Below are 16,726 nucleotides of genomic sequence, written 5' to 3' on the forward strand. Positions count from 1 at the left end.
TGCCCTTTTCTCGGAAATTCACGCGATACCCGGAATTCACCTTTCCCGCAGTTGAATGCTTTTCTTGGGATCATAGAATTGCAGACGTGGAAGGGATCCCGCGGGTCATCTAGCCCAACCCCCTGAAATGCCGCGGTCTCAACTAAAGCAGCCCGGACAGGGGGCCGTCCGCCTCTTAAGTGGCAGAGATGGTGCGTTTAGGAGGTTTCTGCCTTGTGCTGAGTCAGACCGATCTGGTTCCGTATTGCCTACACTGGCTGGCAGTGGCAACTTCTAGGATTTCGCGGGGGGCGGGTCCTCTCCCAGCTAGACCTTCCTTCGCCCTATTTGCATTATACAGGCTGCTACACACGATGCCTTCGAAGCACTTTCAAAGCAGGTCTTTCTCCCCAAGGAAATCCTGGGAACTGTAGTTTCTTCAAGGTGCTGGGGATTGTAGCTCTGTGAGGGCTGCACTACAGCCCCCAGAACTCTTTGGAGTGGGAGGAATGTGCTTTTCGAAGGGCCACACCACACTGAAAAAACAGTACTGCTGAGAGCAGGGTAAATAACTTTGACACAGGGGAAAGCAAAAGAAAAATAGTGTCCACACCCTTCTGGGGCACTAATTTTCACATTAGCGCTTAAAACTCCAAACTGAGGAAGGAATGGTGGTTCAAAAGCTGTAAAAATCTGTTTTTGACTATTCACAGACACAGCATCGTCTTTATGATTTATTGTCAGCTGATTTAGGGGTGTCACAAAACTCCCCTCCCCCCCAAAAATGCTGGGAACTGTAGTTTGTTAAAGGTGTTGGAAATTGCAGCTCTGTGGGGGCATACTACACTTCCCAAGATTCTTTGGATTGCTTTTGAGGAGCTCACACCACACTGAGGAAATAGAACAGTTGGGAGAGGAAAAGTATCTTTTGACACAGGATAAAGCAAAATGGAAGGCTAGAAGTCTAATGAACCGGCTGCTCCCAGGGCTGACCCAATATATTTTGCTACCTGAGGCACAGTCCACATACAGTAACTGACTGGAATGGCAGCTGACTATTATTTCAACGCTGGTAACAGGGAAGCATCCTCCTCCACACATGAAGGCAGCAGGGAGGCTTGCAAGTCTCAGGGCAGACTGAGGGACACATTAATTTCTGCCGTCCTAAAAGAGGAACTGGTGGCGGCAGGGGGACCTCCATTGGAATGGCTGGGAAGGCTGCTGCCAGAGGCACATTTAGGAGAGCACGACCAGTTCAGTCGCACTGGGTGCAGCGCTTTGGAAGCACTGCAGAGGACACCACAACTATTATTTAGAATGGAATCCAAGACGCAGCGGGAACCAAATTTTGGCTCTGCTGGAATTTGAGAGCCCAAGGTCCACCACTGCTGCTGTTTTCCCTTTTTCTCCTCACCACCCGCCTACTGAGGCACCTGTGTCACTCTGCCTATTGACAGGGCTGGGCCAGTCATCTACTTGTACAGTCTCAAATGCCTGATTATCAGCGATCAAGTTTCACATTTCATACAGTGAAAAAACTTCCCATTAATCCCTGAACAGCAAACAGTGAGTGACAGCCAGGCTTTTTTTAGTACTCTGTGGTTTTGCCTAATTCCCCGCTTTTGCCCAGATTTCATGCCTGTCCTCTGGTATTTCCCCTGCATGTGCCATTTGTTGGCATCTGTCCGTCTCAAGAGACAATGGAGTGCACCTCTGGGGGTGAAGCCAACCCGCTGGAAAATCACAGCACCGGTTGTGGCTGCAGAGACCGTTAACTTTTAAACTTCTGCCTCCCATGTTGTTTTTGCTGCATTAGCAGCACTGAAGTGATCTCTCCATGATGCAACCCTGGGCAGTGTGCATGGAGGTCCTGGGCTGCCCAGCCGACAAGACCCTGCTTCTCAGCCTCACTGATGTGGTCCAAAGGAAAGCAGAGCAATGTGTTTGGCACTAGCTTGGCTGCAAGATTTGCTGGAAGAGGCATAAAATCATAAGGCTATAGGCAGAGACCAGGCTATTTATTTTATTTATTTATTTTCTATACGGCTTTGCATGCCTGAAAAGAAATAGCATATAAGAAAACAAGTTGGACACAACTATTCACTTAGTTCTCTAGCCAGTTAGAAACTCAGATATATAAGCTAGGCACCAAATGGCTCCTTAAAACAGTACATACAGCGGAAGAGATAAGGCCGTCTTCTGCTCCCCCGCTCTTCCCAGACAGGCATGTGATTTACACCAATCTCATCTGCAGCATCGGGGGCGGGAAATACTAACAGGTTACAGTCGCCAAAAACAGAATGTCTGGTTGCCATTTTGGGGCCAGGCAGCTCAAAAGTCATATTTTTCAATACAACTTTTTGGTTCCTGAAATTTGTGCAGATAAAATATTACAGAGAATTCTACAGGATGTTTAAAACAGGCAAGAGCTAAGGATCCCCAGGCATCCACCTTCACCTGGTCCCAAAGTGGCCAGTAACCGGGTGCAAAATGCGCTTGGCGAATTTCAAACACTGATCTGTACATAACACTGCAATGAAGGTATGGATGAGGTGATAAGATAGGGAAGTCAGCAGAAAACTAAGAACAACTAGCCCCATTTATTCCCATGCTGGAACTACTTTTTCTTTGGTGTGCTCCTTACATTCTTGGGTGGGTTTTTACTCCTTGGTGTGCTTTTTACACTCTGTGGTGCACTTTCACTCCTTTGTGGATTTAGAGCACTGGAAAGCATGTTACTCTGCATCCTGTACTGCATAACCTGTGTTGCTAAAGGTGATACAGCTGACACAACTTTTTCTATAGCAGACAGAACAAGGGCCACCTTGGAGTTATTACTTTCTTCTTTGAGACGTTGGATTTCATCTTCCATCTCACTGGCCCTCTGTTGAAATCCTTCCCTCAGCAGTTCCTCTTGTTCCTGGGAAGTTGAAAAGCACACAGAGACAGTTTAGTTGATGGATGGATAAGAAATGGGGCAGCATCTATGAACAGGGATGGGATCAGGCCAGACCTGGACCACTTTGTGTGACAGTTGTGTTTTCGTTGCCAACCAATGCATTTCCCCACTGCACTGTGTTGCCAAATGGCCTCCCATAAAACCAACTGTCTCCAAACTAGACCTGCTTTTTTATTTTGAGCATATAGGGATTTGTGCAAAATCTGACGTGGTTAAGAGCAACAGGAGCTTGGCTATGCGCAACACACAAAATTCAGCTTAATCCTGCTCTGTGTCCTCAGGCAAGCCAATCCCAGCTGGACCCATACCTTCACAGGTAAGAGCTACAAATATGAATGGACTCCCATCATCCATGACCACTGGCTGAGGCAGATGGGAGCTGGAGGCCGCTAACATTTGGAGGGTACCATGCTGACTATTCCATCTGACTATACCATCTGTATGGGCAAAATTAGATCCTGACCCACCTCAAGGGGTTGTTGAAAGGAGAACAAAGGAACTGTATAAGAAGTTGTTTGAAGACTCAGGACAAGTACTGTAGAAACACCAGCTAACGTCTATCGAATATATGGAACCTAGGTTTTACCAAGCCACAGTGAGTCACTGAAAAGCTCCCAGACAGTGCAGCTTTCTTGCCTCATTCTGCACCATCCATCAGTGGCTGCTTGCCTGCAAGAGCATATTATGCCCATTTTAAAGCAGATTCCCTAAGTTAGGGATTTTCCAGGCACAAATCAAGGTGACGGCAATCACCTTTAAAGCATTAAATAATTTGTTCTTGATTTTGCTTGAAAGACATAGGGTTATGTGGCCTGTATAAAGAGGGTGATGATATATCCGGGAATATATGGTTTATGCTGAGACATTCAGAAGGGTAAAGGAGGCTGTCTGTGAACTAGATTTGGGCTTGAATGGAGGAAGAGTTCTGCTTCTAAGCATCATCCTAAGGAGAAAGCAGGAGCAGGGGAAATGGGACCCTCCAGATTTTTCTGGTCCATGAGCACTGGCCATACTGACTGGGAAAGATGAGAGTTGGCTCCAGCCACATCTGGAGGACCACAGACCTGGCCTGAATATTGAATCTTCCAGGGGGACGGCTGCATCTGACTCAGCTCTCTTTACCTTGAGTTTATGCCGTATCATCTTTTCTGTTTCCTCTTCCATCAACTTCTTCTCTTTCTCCATCTTCTCCTTCAACAGCCAGAGCTGTTCATCGTGGCTTCGCTTCTCATCCTCCATCATTTGCTTCAGTCTGGCCTGCTCCTGCTCCAACAGCTTCTGCTGCAGCTGGGCTGCTTCGGCCTGAGCGCGCTGGGCTGGGGGCCAGCGAAGGAAAAGAGACAACATGAATACTGAGGGGGCTGCCATCCCCTGCCGCCATCTCCCCTTCACCCTGTGTTCTGTTCAATGTTCTCTCCTTGCCTGAAGATGAGAATACTACATCTGTCGCTATGCCATTCTGCAAAACGGTACCACAACTGTAACCCTTCCCTGGGAACTCAGAGCCCAGCCAGAGAAGGCCAGGACGTTTACTTTCTAATACATATAATTTATAACATATACTCATTGCCTTAGATATGCACCTTCAATTTCCTTCTCTTTGTCGGTCAGGGCGTGGTCCATCTGAAGGAGAGAGTTTGCCACCGTCTGCTTGGATTTCAGGAATTCTTCAAGAGCTTTGTCTGCCTGATAACACATTGAGAGCAAAAGTTATTCATTTTACAGTATAATGGGGGGACAGACGAGATTATATATTGTGATTAAGGGCAAAAATTGGTGTATAGTAAATTAATAATTGTACCTTAATGAGGCGCTGAGAAATTGATAATAGTGGTCCCTAATCCCTCTCACATAGCCTACAAGTCAAAGGTCTTTTAAACTATTTTATGTAAACCAATTTAATATATTTTTCATTGAACAGAGTTTATTCAGTTTGGTAAATAGACGAACAAACTAATTCACTTTGAATCAAGCCCTACTGAATTCAGTGGGGCTTACTCCCAAGAAAATATTCACAGTATTGCACTCCAGGTCTAAAGTTTGGATCTGTCCTCAGTCAGTATAAGAATGCTCATTCTTTGGCTATCACAGAAATGCTGGCTTCCTGCCCTACCTGAATTCCTTTCTCAGGTACCAAGTGGTATTTCTTCTCTATTTCGTCCCGTTTCTCCAGATAACGCTGGTAGCCACCAGGCACAGAGTAAATTCCCATCCGGAGCTCATCTTCTAGCTCCTGGGAAAGATCTGTCAGCACGGCAAAGCAGCGGTCAAAAGACGCCTGCTCATTCTTCCTGCAGAACTCTTCCTTTTTCTGCTTCAGCTCTTGCTACGAGAGACAGAAAATTGGCAGAAAGATGATCTGTTAATAATGATGAAAAAGCTTTTCCTCTTCAGTAGAAAGACTTACTAACAAGGCCACATCAAAACTACAGTACAAATTTCAATTGACTTAGCTGTCCCCACTCCCACCAAAAATCGTGGGAGCTAGCTACAACATCAATGATCTATAACGGCTGCATTTCTAAAATGTAGGCCAGTTTAAATTGTCTGGCTCCACCCTTCCTAAAGTTAAAAACTAAGTGCGTACCCAATCAAATTGCAATCCTACCAGTTCTGGGATATGTGTTTGTCTTCCATTTCATCTGGAGAATGTGTCTTTCACAGGTAACTAAGCGAGCAATCCTGCAGCAAGATGCTCCACGATGAACGGGCTAAGATCCAGCGGATCTCTGGCTGAGCCAGGAAGTTCCCCGCACAAGCAGGCTATGCTGGCTTAGCTCCCTCATTCTCGGTTCAGTCGGGGATACACTAGAGTTTCCCCCAGATCCTGGTTCAGCCATGACTCACATCTTGAGCTGGCCTAAAGCCTGAAAAGGGGGCATTTAAGGGGCATGGTGGGGGCAGGACCGGGAGGGGGGTCCTAAGCCTATTCTGCTCAGTCATGTGACCTAGAAACCCAATGAAAACTCAGACGGCCAAGGGGATGGTGCAGTTCAAACACTTATTTTAAAGGTTTGTTCTCCCTCTGCCAGGCTTAGGATTGCTAGGCAAGCAGTAGCTCAATGGCTGAATGGAGTTTGGTGTATAACTTTACACCAGCTTAACTTACACCGGCCTGCTTTATGCCACCTTTCTATGTTCCTTTTTGCCTTTGGATAACAAGAGGCTGTCTCCATTCTGAAGTGAGATTTTTAGAAAACCGTGCGAGTTTTGGAAGACCCTCCTAGCTGTGATGCTCAGAGCTAAGCTAGGTAAGTGTTTACAGTGGTACCTCAGGTTAAGAACTTAATTCGTTCTGGAGGTCCGTTCTTAACCTGAAATTGTTCTTAACCTGAGGTACCACTTTAGCTAATGGGGCCTCCTGCTGCCACCGCACAATTTCTGTTCTCATCCTGAAGCAAAGTCCTTAACCCGAGATACTATTTTTGGGTTAGCGGAGTCTGTAACCTGAAGCATCTGTAACCTGAAGCATCTGTAACCTGAGGTACCACTGTATTCTGCTAAGTTTTATTTATTTTTTCCAGATCTTATTTTCTTCTAAATGTTTCCTTCAGCCAATTAACATTTATGTAGGAACACAGGAAGCTCCCTTGTACAGAGTCAGACCAGTATTGTCTATCCTTGGGGCAGCTCAGCCAGTAGAGCATCAGACTCTTAATCCTGTCTCATGTTGAGCAACCACGTTGAGCCCCATGTTGGGTAAAAATATTCCTGTATTGCAGAGGTTGGACTAAAGGACCCTCGTGGCCCCTTCCAACTGTACAATTCTATGATGCTTTCTGCACTGACTGGCAGCAGTTCAACACAACTTCAGGCAGAGGAGACTCCCTGATATGCCACGCTGGCAGAGGTGTGTTTTTTTTAAAAAAGAGAACAGATTTACCTCAAGCTTCTCTTGTGATTTTTTTACCAACTCATCGCCAAAGGCACGGGCCATGAAGATGCCAGTGGCTTCCCTCTCACACTCGGCGTGCACCGCCAGCAGCTCATTGACGGAGCCTGTGGGCAGGTTCAACCGCTGCCCCATCCGCTCTTCGTAACAGGAAATGGCATCACACACGGCTGCTGCGTTCTCGATCTCTGCCAGGGCCAGCACGGCATTCTCCAAGCAGGGCAAATCCCCGCTGTTGATAGCATTGACGTAGGTCTTCACCAGGTTCTGAAGCACTGAAGAGGGAAGAGTTGGGCCAAGTCACCAAATCAGAAATGGCAGAACAGGGATGCCCATCCCGCTTAACTTTTGTACGCCAAGGAAATGTATCCCGAGTCAAACATCTTTCAAACGTTTGTACTATAACTGTGGACACATCATCCACTGTTCTCATAAAAGAAAAGAAATAGATATTCTGCACAAAACAAGAGACAGAGAAGACATGTTTTTAAAAGTAATGTTGTAGCCCTCATGCCTGTAGAAAATAACCTGAAATATGAAGGAAGCACTTGGGAATGCTTAAAAAGCAGAGATTACTATTCTCTGCCCTGCACCCACATCACATTCCTAATTATTATTACCTCTCTATGCTACAGGACGGTGCTGTGGGTTAAACCACAGATCCCAGAACTTGCAGATCAGAAGGTCGGCGGTTCAAATCCCCACGATGGGGTGAGCTCCCATTGCTCGATCCCTGCTCCTGCCAACCTAGCAGTTCGAAAGCACGTCAAAGTGCAAGTAGATAAATAGGTACCACTCTGGCGGGAACGTAAACAGCGTTTCCGTGTGCTGCTCTGGTTCGCCAGAAGCAGCTTAGTCATGCTGGCCACATGACCCGGAAGCTGTACGCCAGCCCCCTTGGGCCATTAAAGCAAGATGAGCGCCGCAACCCCAAAGTCGGTCAAGACTGGACCTAATGGTCAGGGGTCCCTTTACCTTTACCTCTATGCTACATATGTATTATTGCCTTCCATACTTCTGGTTCTTGCCAAAACTGGAAGCAGCCCAATCCATAACTCATTGTCAGCACAGTGTGTATCCTGCAGCTGTGGGGCCACACTGTGATAAGTACGAAACAGTACAACTGGGCTCAGAACCCAGCTCAGAACCAATATTTTATTGAATACAAGAAATAAAACATCAACAAAACAAAGAACAAAGCCCCTATATTAGCGGCACCATGGGGAATTAACTCTGCAGAAATAGGCATGGAAGTGTTTCGGTCTATTAATTCTCAATAAATAAAAGGGGGAGGGGGTGAACAGGATTTTTAGTAGCCAAATGTCATGGGTTCAAGTCATTGCTTGCTGCAGAAGCATAATAAATGATGTATGCGTTTAAAACAATGTTGCTTTCTGCACAAATGACGCAACCAAATTTCTCTGAAAGTAGAATTTGGGTTTCATCACAGAATCGTTACTGTATTTTATTCTGTGTATATAGTTTTCAAAATAAATTCTAGCTAAATGATGTTCAGCAGGCAATCAAGTGAGCAGCTTACATGCAATTCAGCCTGCACGTGAACAAAGAAATCGTCAAACTGCAGAGCAAGGACAAACTAAAGCATTTTATACAGTCAGGTGGGTCACTATTTGTTTCTGATGTCACCTGATCCCTTCTTGGCTGGTAGCTGAGTAACACCATTCACCTCAAGCTGACAGCTTCCTACACCCCCAAACTGCTCTGGAGGGAAAAGCCCCCCATCCATGGGGTTCCCAGACTGAGACCAGTTATTAGTATTATTAGAACGGCACTGGGTAAAACTAATTACTCGAATCAGAATGGTTCTCTACCCACCAACCCCAGCCTACAATCTTTCAAAAATGTTCCCTACTTCTCCCTGTCACAACTTGGCCTCCTGGAACTGTCTTGGGTCGCGATGTCTCCCAGATGTGTTGGCAGAAACGAGCCACCGGCTCCAAGAAATCTTCCTCCAAATCCTCTTCTTCCAGTTCCTCCAGCCGGGACAACTTTTTCCTGCTAGCTGGGCGGTCAAAGGTGAAACATTTCCGCGAAGGAAAGAATCTGCGGATGCACGACCTGGGCATGTTGCACCTCTGGATTTGCTCACTATTACCTGGGGGAGAAGTGTGAGTACACAAGACAATCGGTTACTATCTCCAAATTCCACAGAAAATGTGCCAACCATCTCCCTGGTGGAGCAAACTCACCTGGTTACCTGTAAACATTCAAGTCTCCATGCCAACTCAACTGACACCTGAGGTCCCAAGGCTTGCTGTAAACTGAGTTAGGATATTGCTCTCTCTTTCAGCACTGCAATGTTATGGCCTTACTCTGAGTACAGTGGTACCTCGGGTTAAGTACTTAATTCGTTCTGGAGGTCCGTTCTTAACCTGAAACTGTTCTTAAGCTGAAGCACCACTTTAGCTAATGGGGCCTCCCACTGCTGCTGCTGCTGCTGTGCCGCCACGGTGCAATTTCTGTTCTCATCCTGAAGCAAAGTTCTTAACCCGAGGTACTATTTCTGGGTTAGCAGAGTCTGTAACCTGAAGCGTCTGTAACCTGAAGCGTCTGTAACACGAGGTACCACTGTATATATTTCCCTCTTCACAGTGCACTTACAGCTCGCATGTGTATATTTGAGATTAGCAGGTAAGACTCCCATGTCATAGGAGTTTCAGGGAGCCCAGTCCAACTGTACAAGCAACTTAGCTTGGTGTTATGAGGTTTTTCACAATTTTGTGGCTTTTAGCTTTTACAGTTTGGGTATCAACATTGTAATTGTTGTAGGGCATTTGTAAACCTCCCTGGGAGCACAATTGAGGATTGGCATGAAGAGTTATTAGTAATGCAGTCTGCAGCCAGAGACAGGTGCCTCAGGAACCGGTGTGATATATCTCTGTGTCTTGCTCCATGTAGCACAGGGGAAATCAGTTCAACCTCTTTAGCCCTCAGTGGCTATGTGACTGGATACATTCACCCACCTGAATATTAGGCCTTTTTGACTTAGATCATTTGTGCACCTCTCAACTAACGGTGTCCTCTCTCCATCTCAGACACTGCATTTCCCCCCTTGCGGTTACTGTACCTGTCTGCAGTCTCAAGGCATTCTCCAGGTACCCGTCCTCAGTTACAGGGTGTCCATCTATCTCCAGCTGTAGTGTGAAATCCCGCACTGCCCAGATGAAGTCTGGGAAGAAACGGACAAATTCAGCAGAGTTCTCCTCCTCTTCATCTTCCCCGGAGGAAGCTTTGGCTTTAATCCTTTTTGTCAGCTCAGTGACGTAGCTGGGGAGTGCTAAGGAAAACAATTCCAGGGCTGGTTTGGGGCCTGTTTGAACCTGCAGTTGTGGGCTGGCCAGAAATGATGATACAGCTTTTGAGCAGAGAGATTTACACTACAGAAAGACCACATATAGTCGTACCTTGGAAGTCAAACGGAATCCGTTCTGGAAGACTGTTCAACTTCCAAAACGTTCAGAAACCAAAGTGCAGCTTCTGATTGGCTGCAGGAAGCTCCTGCAGCCAATCGGAAGCCGTGCCGGACGTTTGGCTTCTGAAAATCGGAACATTCACTTCCGGTTTTCGATCGTCCGGGAACCGAAAAGCATGAGTTCCAAGGCATTCGGCAACCAAGATACGACTGTATTGCAATTGTAATTACGGCAGGGTTTTGTGGCAAGGGGCTGGCATCTCTCATTTTTACACCTTAAGGCCAATTCCTGATTTCATGCCTTCTGGAGTTCCTGCCTGCACCCCCTCCCATGGAGTGAAACCCCTAGGGGGACAACCTACAACTGCCTCCTCCTAGTTCCCCCAGGCCAAGCGTGCAAGGCCAGCTGGGATTTCTGATGCCCCAAAAGGATACTGCAGGTTCTCCAGCGCATTTTGATCAATGGTGCCTATGCTGTTGTACACCAGGGTGCTGCTGAGCAGAATGGCCAGGGCAAAGATCCACGAGTCATTCTGTGTGTTTCCCTGAAACAGAAATATAATATCAGTTACCACCGGGGGGGGGGGGGGGTTCAGCCAGAACTCACCGGAACTCAGTTCTGGCACCTCTCTGGTAGACGCCATTGCCATTAATACCAGGTCAACACACAGCACAATTGCCTCATTACATAAATCATGTTCAGAATACCACAACACAAACACCTCTGACTGGCAACTTCTGCATTCCTATGGACTATTTCGGCTGAAAAAAACCTGGAAAAACTCCTGGAAACCTTGTCACTGAAGAAGCCCAATGGGCGAAACAAGGGTGTATCCTGAGAACTGGTCTTTCATCAGCTGCCTTATTGTTACTAAGTTTGTTACACTCTGAAGACATAGGACAATCCAGAAGGAAGATATCAGTGTGTTGTTTCCCACAGGAACTGTATGTTGTAATCGTTGGACTTGACAATCTTTGGACTTGACTATCCTTAGATGTTATGACAATAAAAACATATAGAAGGTTAATAGTAACATGATATGTTATTGCCACCAGGAACTGTGCTTTGCAATTTTTTGATATGACAATTATATATAATGTTATGTTACTTTACAGCTAGTTACTGTGTGTGTTGTGGTATTCTTAACACCAGGTCAGCATATTTTGTCACAAGGCTCTTTTGAAAGGGCTAGTCTTCCGCTGTCATGCCAGCTGCCATCTCCCCCAGCTCACCTTCTGCACATCACCCAACCCTTCTGTGTCCAGCAACAGCAGTGTGAGGTCAGGCCTGTGGGGGTGAGGGAGGCACCACATCCAGATGCCCTTCGTGAGCCCCTGCACTGTGGCACCCAAACGGAAACCTGAGGAAAGAGCGGGCAATGATTCAGAGACAAAAAACAACAGGTGCCAAGGCTTAAGGCGCAGGTCACTGGGAAACCCCACTGAACTCAATGAAACATTTGTCACATCCCCATCATAGCTTTAAAGCACATGAGTTCCACACACACACACACACACACACACACACACACACACACACACACCACAAGAATAATGGGAACTGTAGTTTGCTTGGGTGCTGGGAATAGTAGCTCAGCAAGCAGTGAAAGTAAACTTGTGCACAAAACAAAGAAGAACCTATGTAAGCTGTAAAGTGTCGAGCACATTAAACTTGGGGCTAGGATGCGGAAGAACAGAGTTGGAATCCACACGGGGAGACATTGGGCTAGTTCAGGGGTCAGCAACCTTTTTTAGCTGTGGGCCAGTCCACCGTCCCTCAGACCATGTGGTGGGCCAGACTATATTTTTAAGGGGGGGAAATGAACGAATTCCTATGTCCCACAAATAACCCAGAGATGCATTTTAAATAAAAGGACACATTCTACTCGTGTAAAAACACGCTGATTTCCGGACTGTCCGCAGGCCAGACTGAGAAGGAGATTGGGCCGTAGGCCTTAGGTTGCCTACCCTAGTTGCTGTCTCTCAGCCGAACCTATCTTACAGGGTTTCTGTGAGCCTAAACTGTATCTGGGGAAAACTGAATACCACCTGGAGCTCCTTGGAGGAAACGTGGGGTATATATATATATATATATATATAATAAAAAATAACCTGCCATATTTGTGGAGCCTCCTGTGAATACTGCTGAGTGGGGACCCCTGACTCAAAGTCCTATCTCCCCTCTGGTTCTATATAAATATTAATTTACTCCTCTTCCTCCATGCTTCTCCCCAGGCTAGGCAGAAAACCCAGGGGCTCTGATACCCTGTTCCAGACACACCAGACTCCACTGCCTTGCTCCTCATACGGCTACTAGACTCCAGCCCTTCCCTTGAGTAACAGGAAATATTCATGAAGCCAATCACCTTTTCTCTTGCCGGCAAGCCTGTTCATGAGGTAGGACTTGCCAGTGCGGTACAACCCCGCAATGGCCACCACCACCACCGGCTGGCGGATCCTGGCAAGCACCTCTGCAGCCTCCCGGTTCACCACAAGCTTCCCATCTGGCATGTTCTCAATTAGGCAAACAGGAGCCTCCATGTGGACCTGCCCTGGGGCCATCGTGGAAAAGATGATGGGTCTGCAAAAGGAAAACAGGAGCTCACAACATAGTGGAAACTCAAGTGTGTGTCTGCCTATTAGTGAGTCCGTGTTTCCCAAACTTGGGTCTCCAGCTGTTTTGGGACTACAGTTCCCATCATCCCTGACCACTGGTCCTGCTAGCTAGGGATGATGGGAATTGTAGTCCAATTCAATTCAAGTGTCTCTCTCTGCCTGTGAGCGAGTGAATGAGTGAAACCTGACTGGAAAAAGAGTTCAAGAAGGGCACAAATCACGATTCAGCTTCACCTCACTGGGATCCCAGATATCTTCTGGCACCTGAAAGTTACCCAGTTCGACATTCTCAGGATAGTTGTGACAAGTCTACATCTGTCCTAGATGCTGTCATTTTTCTTTCATGCACACCTGGAAATAGACTTTGTCCATGCTGTCACCATTCCCCCCCCAGCACCACACCTATGGCTTTCATTTTATCGGAACTGATGTGAAGCCGGCAGAACTGCCCCCCCCCCCATTTAAGAATACATTCTGGTGTGCCAACATTTTAATTCCTACCCCTCCCGTGCCTCTGTTGCAAGAGCCACGTATTATTTATACTATCGGCAAAAGTTGAAGCAAAAGTTCTAGCTGCACGCTGCAGGCACGAAAGCAAAACTCTCCACTGGAAAGGTCAGTGCGGGGGGGGGGGGGGGAGGGCGCGGCACGGAACTTGCATGTTTGGTTAACCCTTTCCTTGCCAGCCACCTCCCCGCTGCTACGATTCCCTTCCTTGCAGGTGTGTCAAAACTTGAATATTGGGGAGGCCCAGGTAAGCCCCACCCCGCATAATCGATCACATGACACGGTGCACACACCCCATTTGAATGACAATACCCTTCAACTTGGGGTGGGGGCTCAAATATTTTATTGGGGGAGCAAAAACCCCTCGGCCCCTCCGATTTGGCTCCTACACTCCCTCGGCTGCTTTTGCTCCTGGCTAAGATTCCCGCGCCGTGTTTACCTTGTAAAAAGAAAGGAGCGCTAGGGGTTAACAACAACAGCGACATCGCGAAGCTGCCGTTTCTTACTTTTTGGTGTTGTTTTCTTTTTTGCAGGGACGGCCCTCGGGAGGATGGGTCTTGACCGGACTCGATTGTTGCGGGTTCTCTCTTGCAGACGAGCTGGCAGGCCGGCAGGAAGAGGGAGAGAGCCTTGCTCGGAGTTCCCAGCGGAGACGGCGGGAGGGGACGGCAGGAGAAGCTCAAGCCTCGCCTTCGGGGTAAGAGCAAGAACTCGGGAATTGCAAGACGCTTTTGTGGCTCCAAAGCTCTTGCAGCGCCCCAGCTGGGAGTTCGTCGCGACCAATCAGCCTCCTTTATTGCCCTGGCGAGGCTTCAAGATATGCGAGGACCGAAAGCGAAAGTGCCCGGGCTCCGCACCTCTTTCTCTGAAAGGCGCGCGATTCTGGGAAACGAGCAAACAGAAAGGCAGGTGGAATTAAGCAATTGGGGTGGGGCGGGGCGGAATCCTTCCAGTAGCACCGTAGAGATCGGCTAAGTTTGTTATTGGCATGAGCTTTCGTGTGCATGCACACTTCTTCAGTTACACTGAAACAGAAGTCACCAGACCCTTATATATAGTGAGAGGGTGGGGAGGGGTATTACTCAGAAGGGTGGTGGGAATGGGTGATTGCCTGATAGGTGTGGTTAACGACTGCAATTGGTCTTACAGGAAAAAGCAAGGGTTGAGATGGCTAAAAATAGCTTTATCATGTGAAATATACTCAGAGTCGCAAAGTGATTTCATGCTCTTTATTCAGCTCATAGTGGTGAGGAGGAATGAATGAATGTCCCCTCAAAGCATCTGCTTTATATACATTATTTACACAATGGGCTGCACATGATTGGCTAATTCCGGAATTCTACTGTAAGCCAATCAGGTTGTGGATTCACTTCTATCTGGAGCATGATTGGGTGGTTCCTGCCAACCAATCATACTGCTGCATTGTTCTAGGACCAATCAGACTGCTGCCTTTTGGATCCTATTGTTCTAGGACCAATCAGACTGCTGCAGTTTGGATCCTATTCAACTCAGTACATAACATCATGTATAATGAGATAAAAATCCAATGTCTCTATTCATACCAGGTATCTCCATGGTTTTGAGTTTGGTGAAGGTGAAGGAACCCCTGACCATTAGGTCCAGTCGTGGGAGACTCTGGGGTTGCGGCACTCATCTTGCTTTATTAGTCGAGGGAGCCGGCGTACAGCTTCCGGGTCATATGGCCAGCATGACTAAGCCGCTTCTGGTGAACCAGAGCAGCGCACGGAAACACCGTTGACCTTCCCGCTGGAGTGGTACCTATTTATCTACTTGCACTTTGATGTGCTTTCGAACTGCTAGGTTGTCAGGAGCTGGGACCGAGCAACGGGAGCTCACACCGTCGCGGGGATTCAAACCGGCGACCTTCTGATCGGCAAGTCCTAGGCCAGGGGTCTACAACCTTTAAGACAAAAAGAGCCGCTTGGACCGAAGAAAAAAAAACTGGGAGCCTCAAAACCATTGCGACATTTAAAACAGTGGGGAGTGTCGGGGCACACAATGTGCCTCCTCCCCTCGCTAGTATCCACCCCAGAGCAGCTGCAAAGGTGTAAAAGAGCCACATGCGGCTCCGGAGCCGCAGGTTGCTGACCCCTGTCCTAGGCTCTGTGGTTTAACCCACAGCGCCACCTGCGTCGCAATTCAGCAACTTATCTTTCCAGTCTCTTTTTGAAATTCTTTTGTAATAAGACAGCTACTTTGAGATCTTGTATAGAATGTCCTCGGAGATTGAAGTGTTCTCCTACTGGTTTCTCTGTCTTGTGATTCCTGATACAGTGGTACCTCGGGTTAAGAACTTAATTCGTTCTGGAGGTCCGTTCTTAACCTGAAACTGCTCTTAACCTGAAGCACCATTTTAGCTAATGGGGCCTCCCGCTGCCGCTGTGCCGCCACTGTTCAATTTCTGTTCTCATCCTGAAGCAAAGTTCTTAACCCGAGGTACTATTTCTGGGTTAGTGGTGTCTGTAACCTAAAGCGTCTGTAACCTGAGGTACCACTGTATCAGATTTAGGTCCCATTTATCCTCTGGCGTAGGGTTTGGCCTATTTATCCAATATAGAGAGCTGAAGAGCACTATTGGTATTTGATAGCATACACAGTGTTAGAAGATGAGCAATTAAATAGTCCTGAGATGGTATGTTTGATGTTGTTGGGGCCAGTAATGGTGTTGTCCGGGTGTATGTGACAGCAAAGTTGGCATCTGGGTTTATTGCAGGCTCTGGTACCAGTGTCCATGTTAAGTCTGGTTGTTGTATTATTGTGGGTGAGGAGTTGTTTAAGATTGGGTGGCTGTCTGTAGGCAATGAAAGGTCTTCCTCCCAGAGCTTGAGAAAGAATTAAGGAATGGGTGTGTGGGCGGAGGGGCGGGCCAGGTTCCTAACGACACTAAATAGCTCAGGGTCCTTAAGAGAGAGAGAGAGAGAGAGCGCATGAAGAGCTGAGAAAGGACCTCTCCAAAGTGAATGAGAGGTAAATTGACAAATGCAAGTCCACAGCAGCAAGTGGGAAGTGATACACCTCGGACAGCTGCTGTCAGCACAGAGGGAAACACACTGGGTGTCCCTATAACCCCAATCTGCCACAGCATACGGCCCACTTTGTAGTTACTACACTACAGGGGTGCCAACTTGAATAAAATATTGGGGGCCCAGGTAAGCCCCGTTCCACATAATCGATCACATGGTATGGTGCTCACACACCATTTAAACTTTTGTTGGGGGGGAGCTGGACCCCTCAAATATTTTAAGGGGGGTGGGCAAATGGACCTCGGCCCCTAGGAATTTGTGCCTATGCTAAACTCCACACATCCATAGCTCCATTG

The 16,726-nt window shown here is 47.3% G+C and overlaps 1 protein-coding gene across 2 annotated transcripts in view; it reads right to left on the reverse strand.

Moving 5' to 3' along the window:
- Window positions 1-1,992: 1,992 nt before the first annotated feature.
- The window catches only part of LOC310768664 (guanylate-binding protein 1-like), a 53,354-nt gene continuing 38,620 nt past the window's right edge, over window positions 1,993-16,726 (reverse strand). Inside the window, exons 1-11 of one of the 2 annotated variants that reach the window (XM_083627259.1) lie at window positions 13,893-14,264; window positions 12,630-12,844; window positions 11,497-11,624; window positions 10,699-10,808; window positions 9,919-10,118; window positions 8,704-8,946; window positions 6,822-7,105; window positions 5,052-5,264; window positions 4,522-4,624; window positions 4,061-4,254; window positions 1,993-2,899 (exon numbers count right to left, since the gene is read on the reverse strand). In XM_083627259.1, coding sequence (XP_083483385.1) covers window positions 2,597-2,899; window positions 4,061-4,254; window positions 4,522-4,624; window positions 5,052-5,264; window positions 6,822-7,105; window positions 8,704-8,946; window positions 9,919-10,118; window positions 10,699-10,808; window positions 11,497-11,624; window positions 12,630-12,825 — 1,974 coding nt within the window. In that variant the 5' untranslated portion in view covers window positions 12,826-12,844; window positions 13,893-14,264 and the 3' untranslated portion in view covers window positions 1,993-2,596. Of the gene's footprint in view, window positions 2,900-4,060; window positions 4,255-4,521; window positions 4,625-5,051; window positions 5,265-6,821; window positions 7,106-8,703; window positions 8,947-9,918; window positions 10,119-10,698; window positions 10,809-11,496; window positions 11,625-12,629; window positions 12,845-13,892; window positions 14,265-16,726 lie in introns of those variants that run through there. The other variant, XM_083627260.1, reaches the window with a different exon arrangement.

The sequence above is a fragment of the Podarcis filfolensis genome (genome assembly GCF_964270895.1).
Source record: "Podarcis filfolensis genome assembly, chromosome: 8".
NCBI lineage: Eukaryota > Metazoa > Chordata > Lepidosauria > Squamata > Lacertidae > Podarcis > Podarcis filfolensis.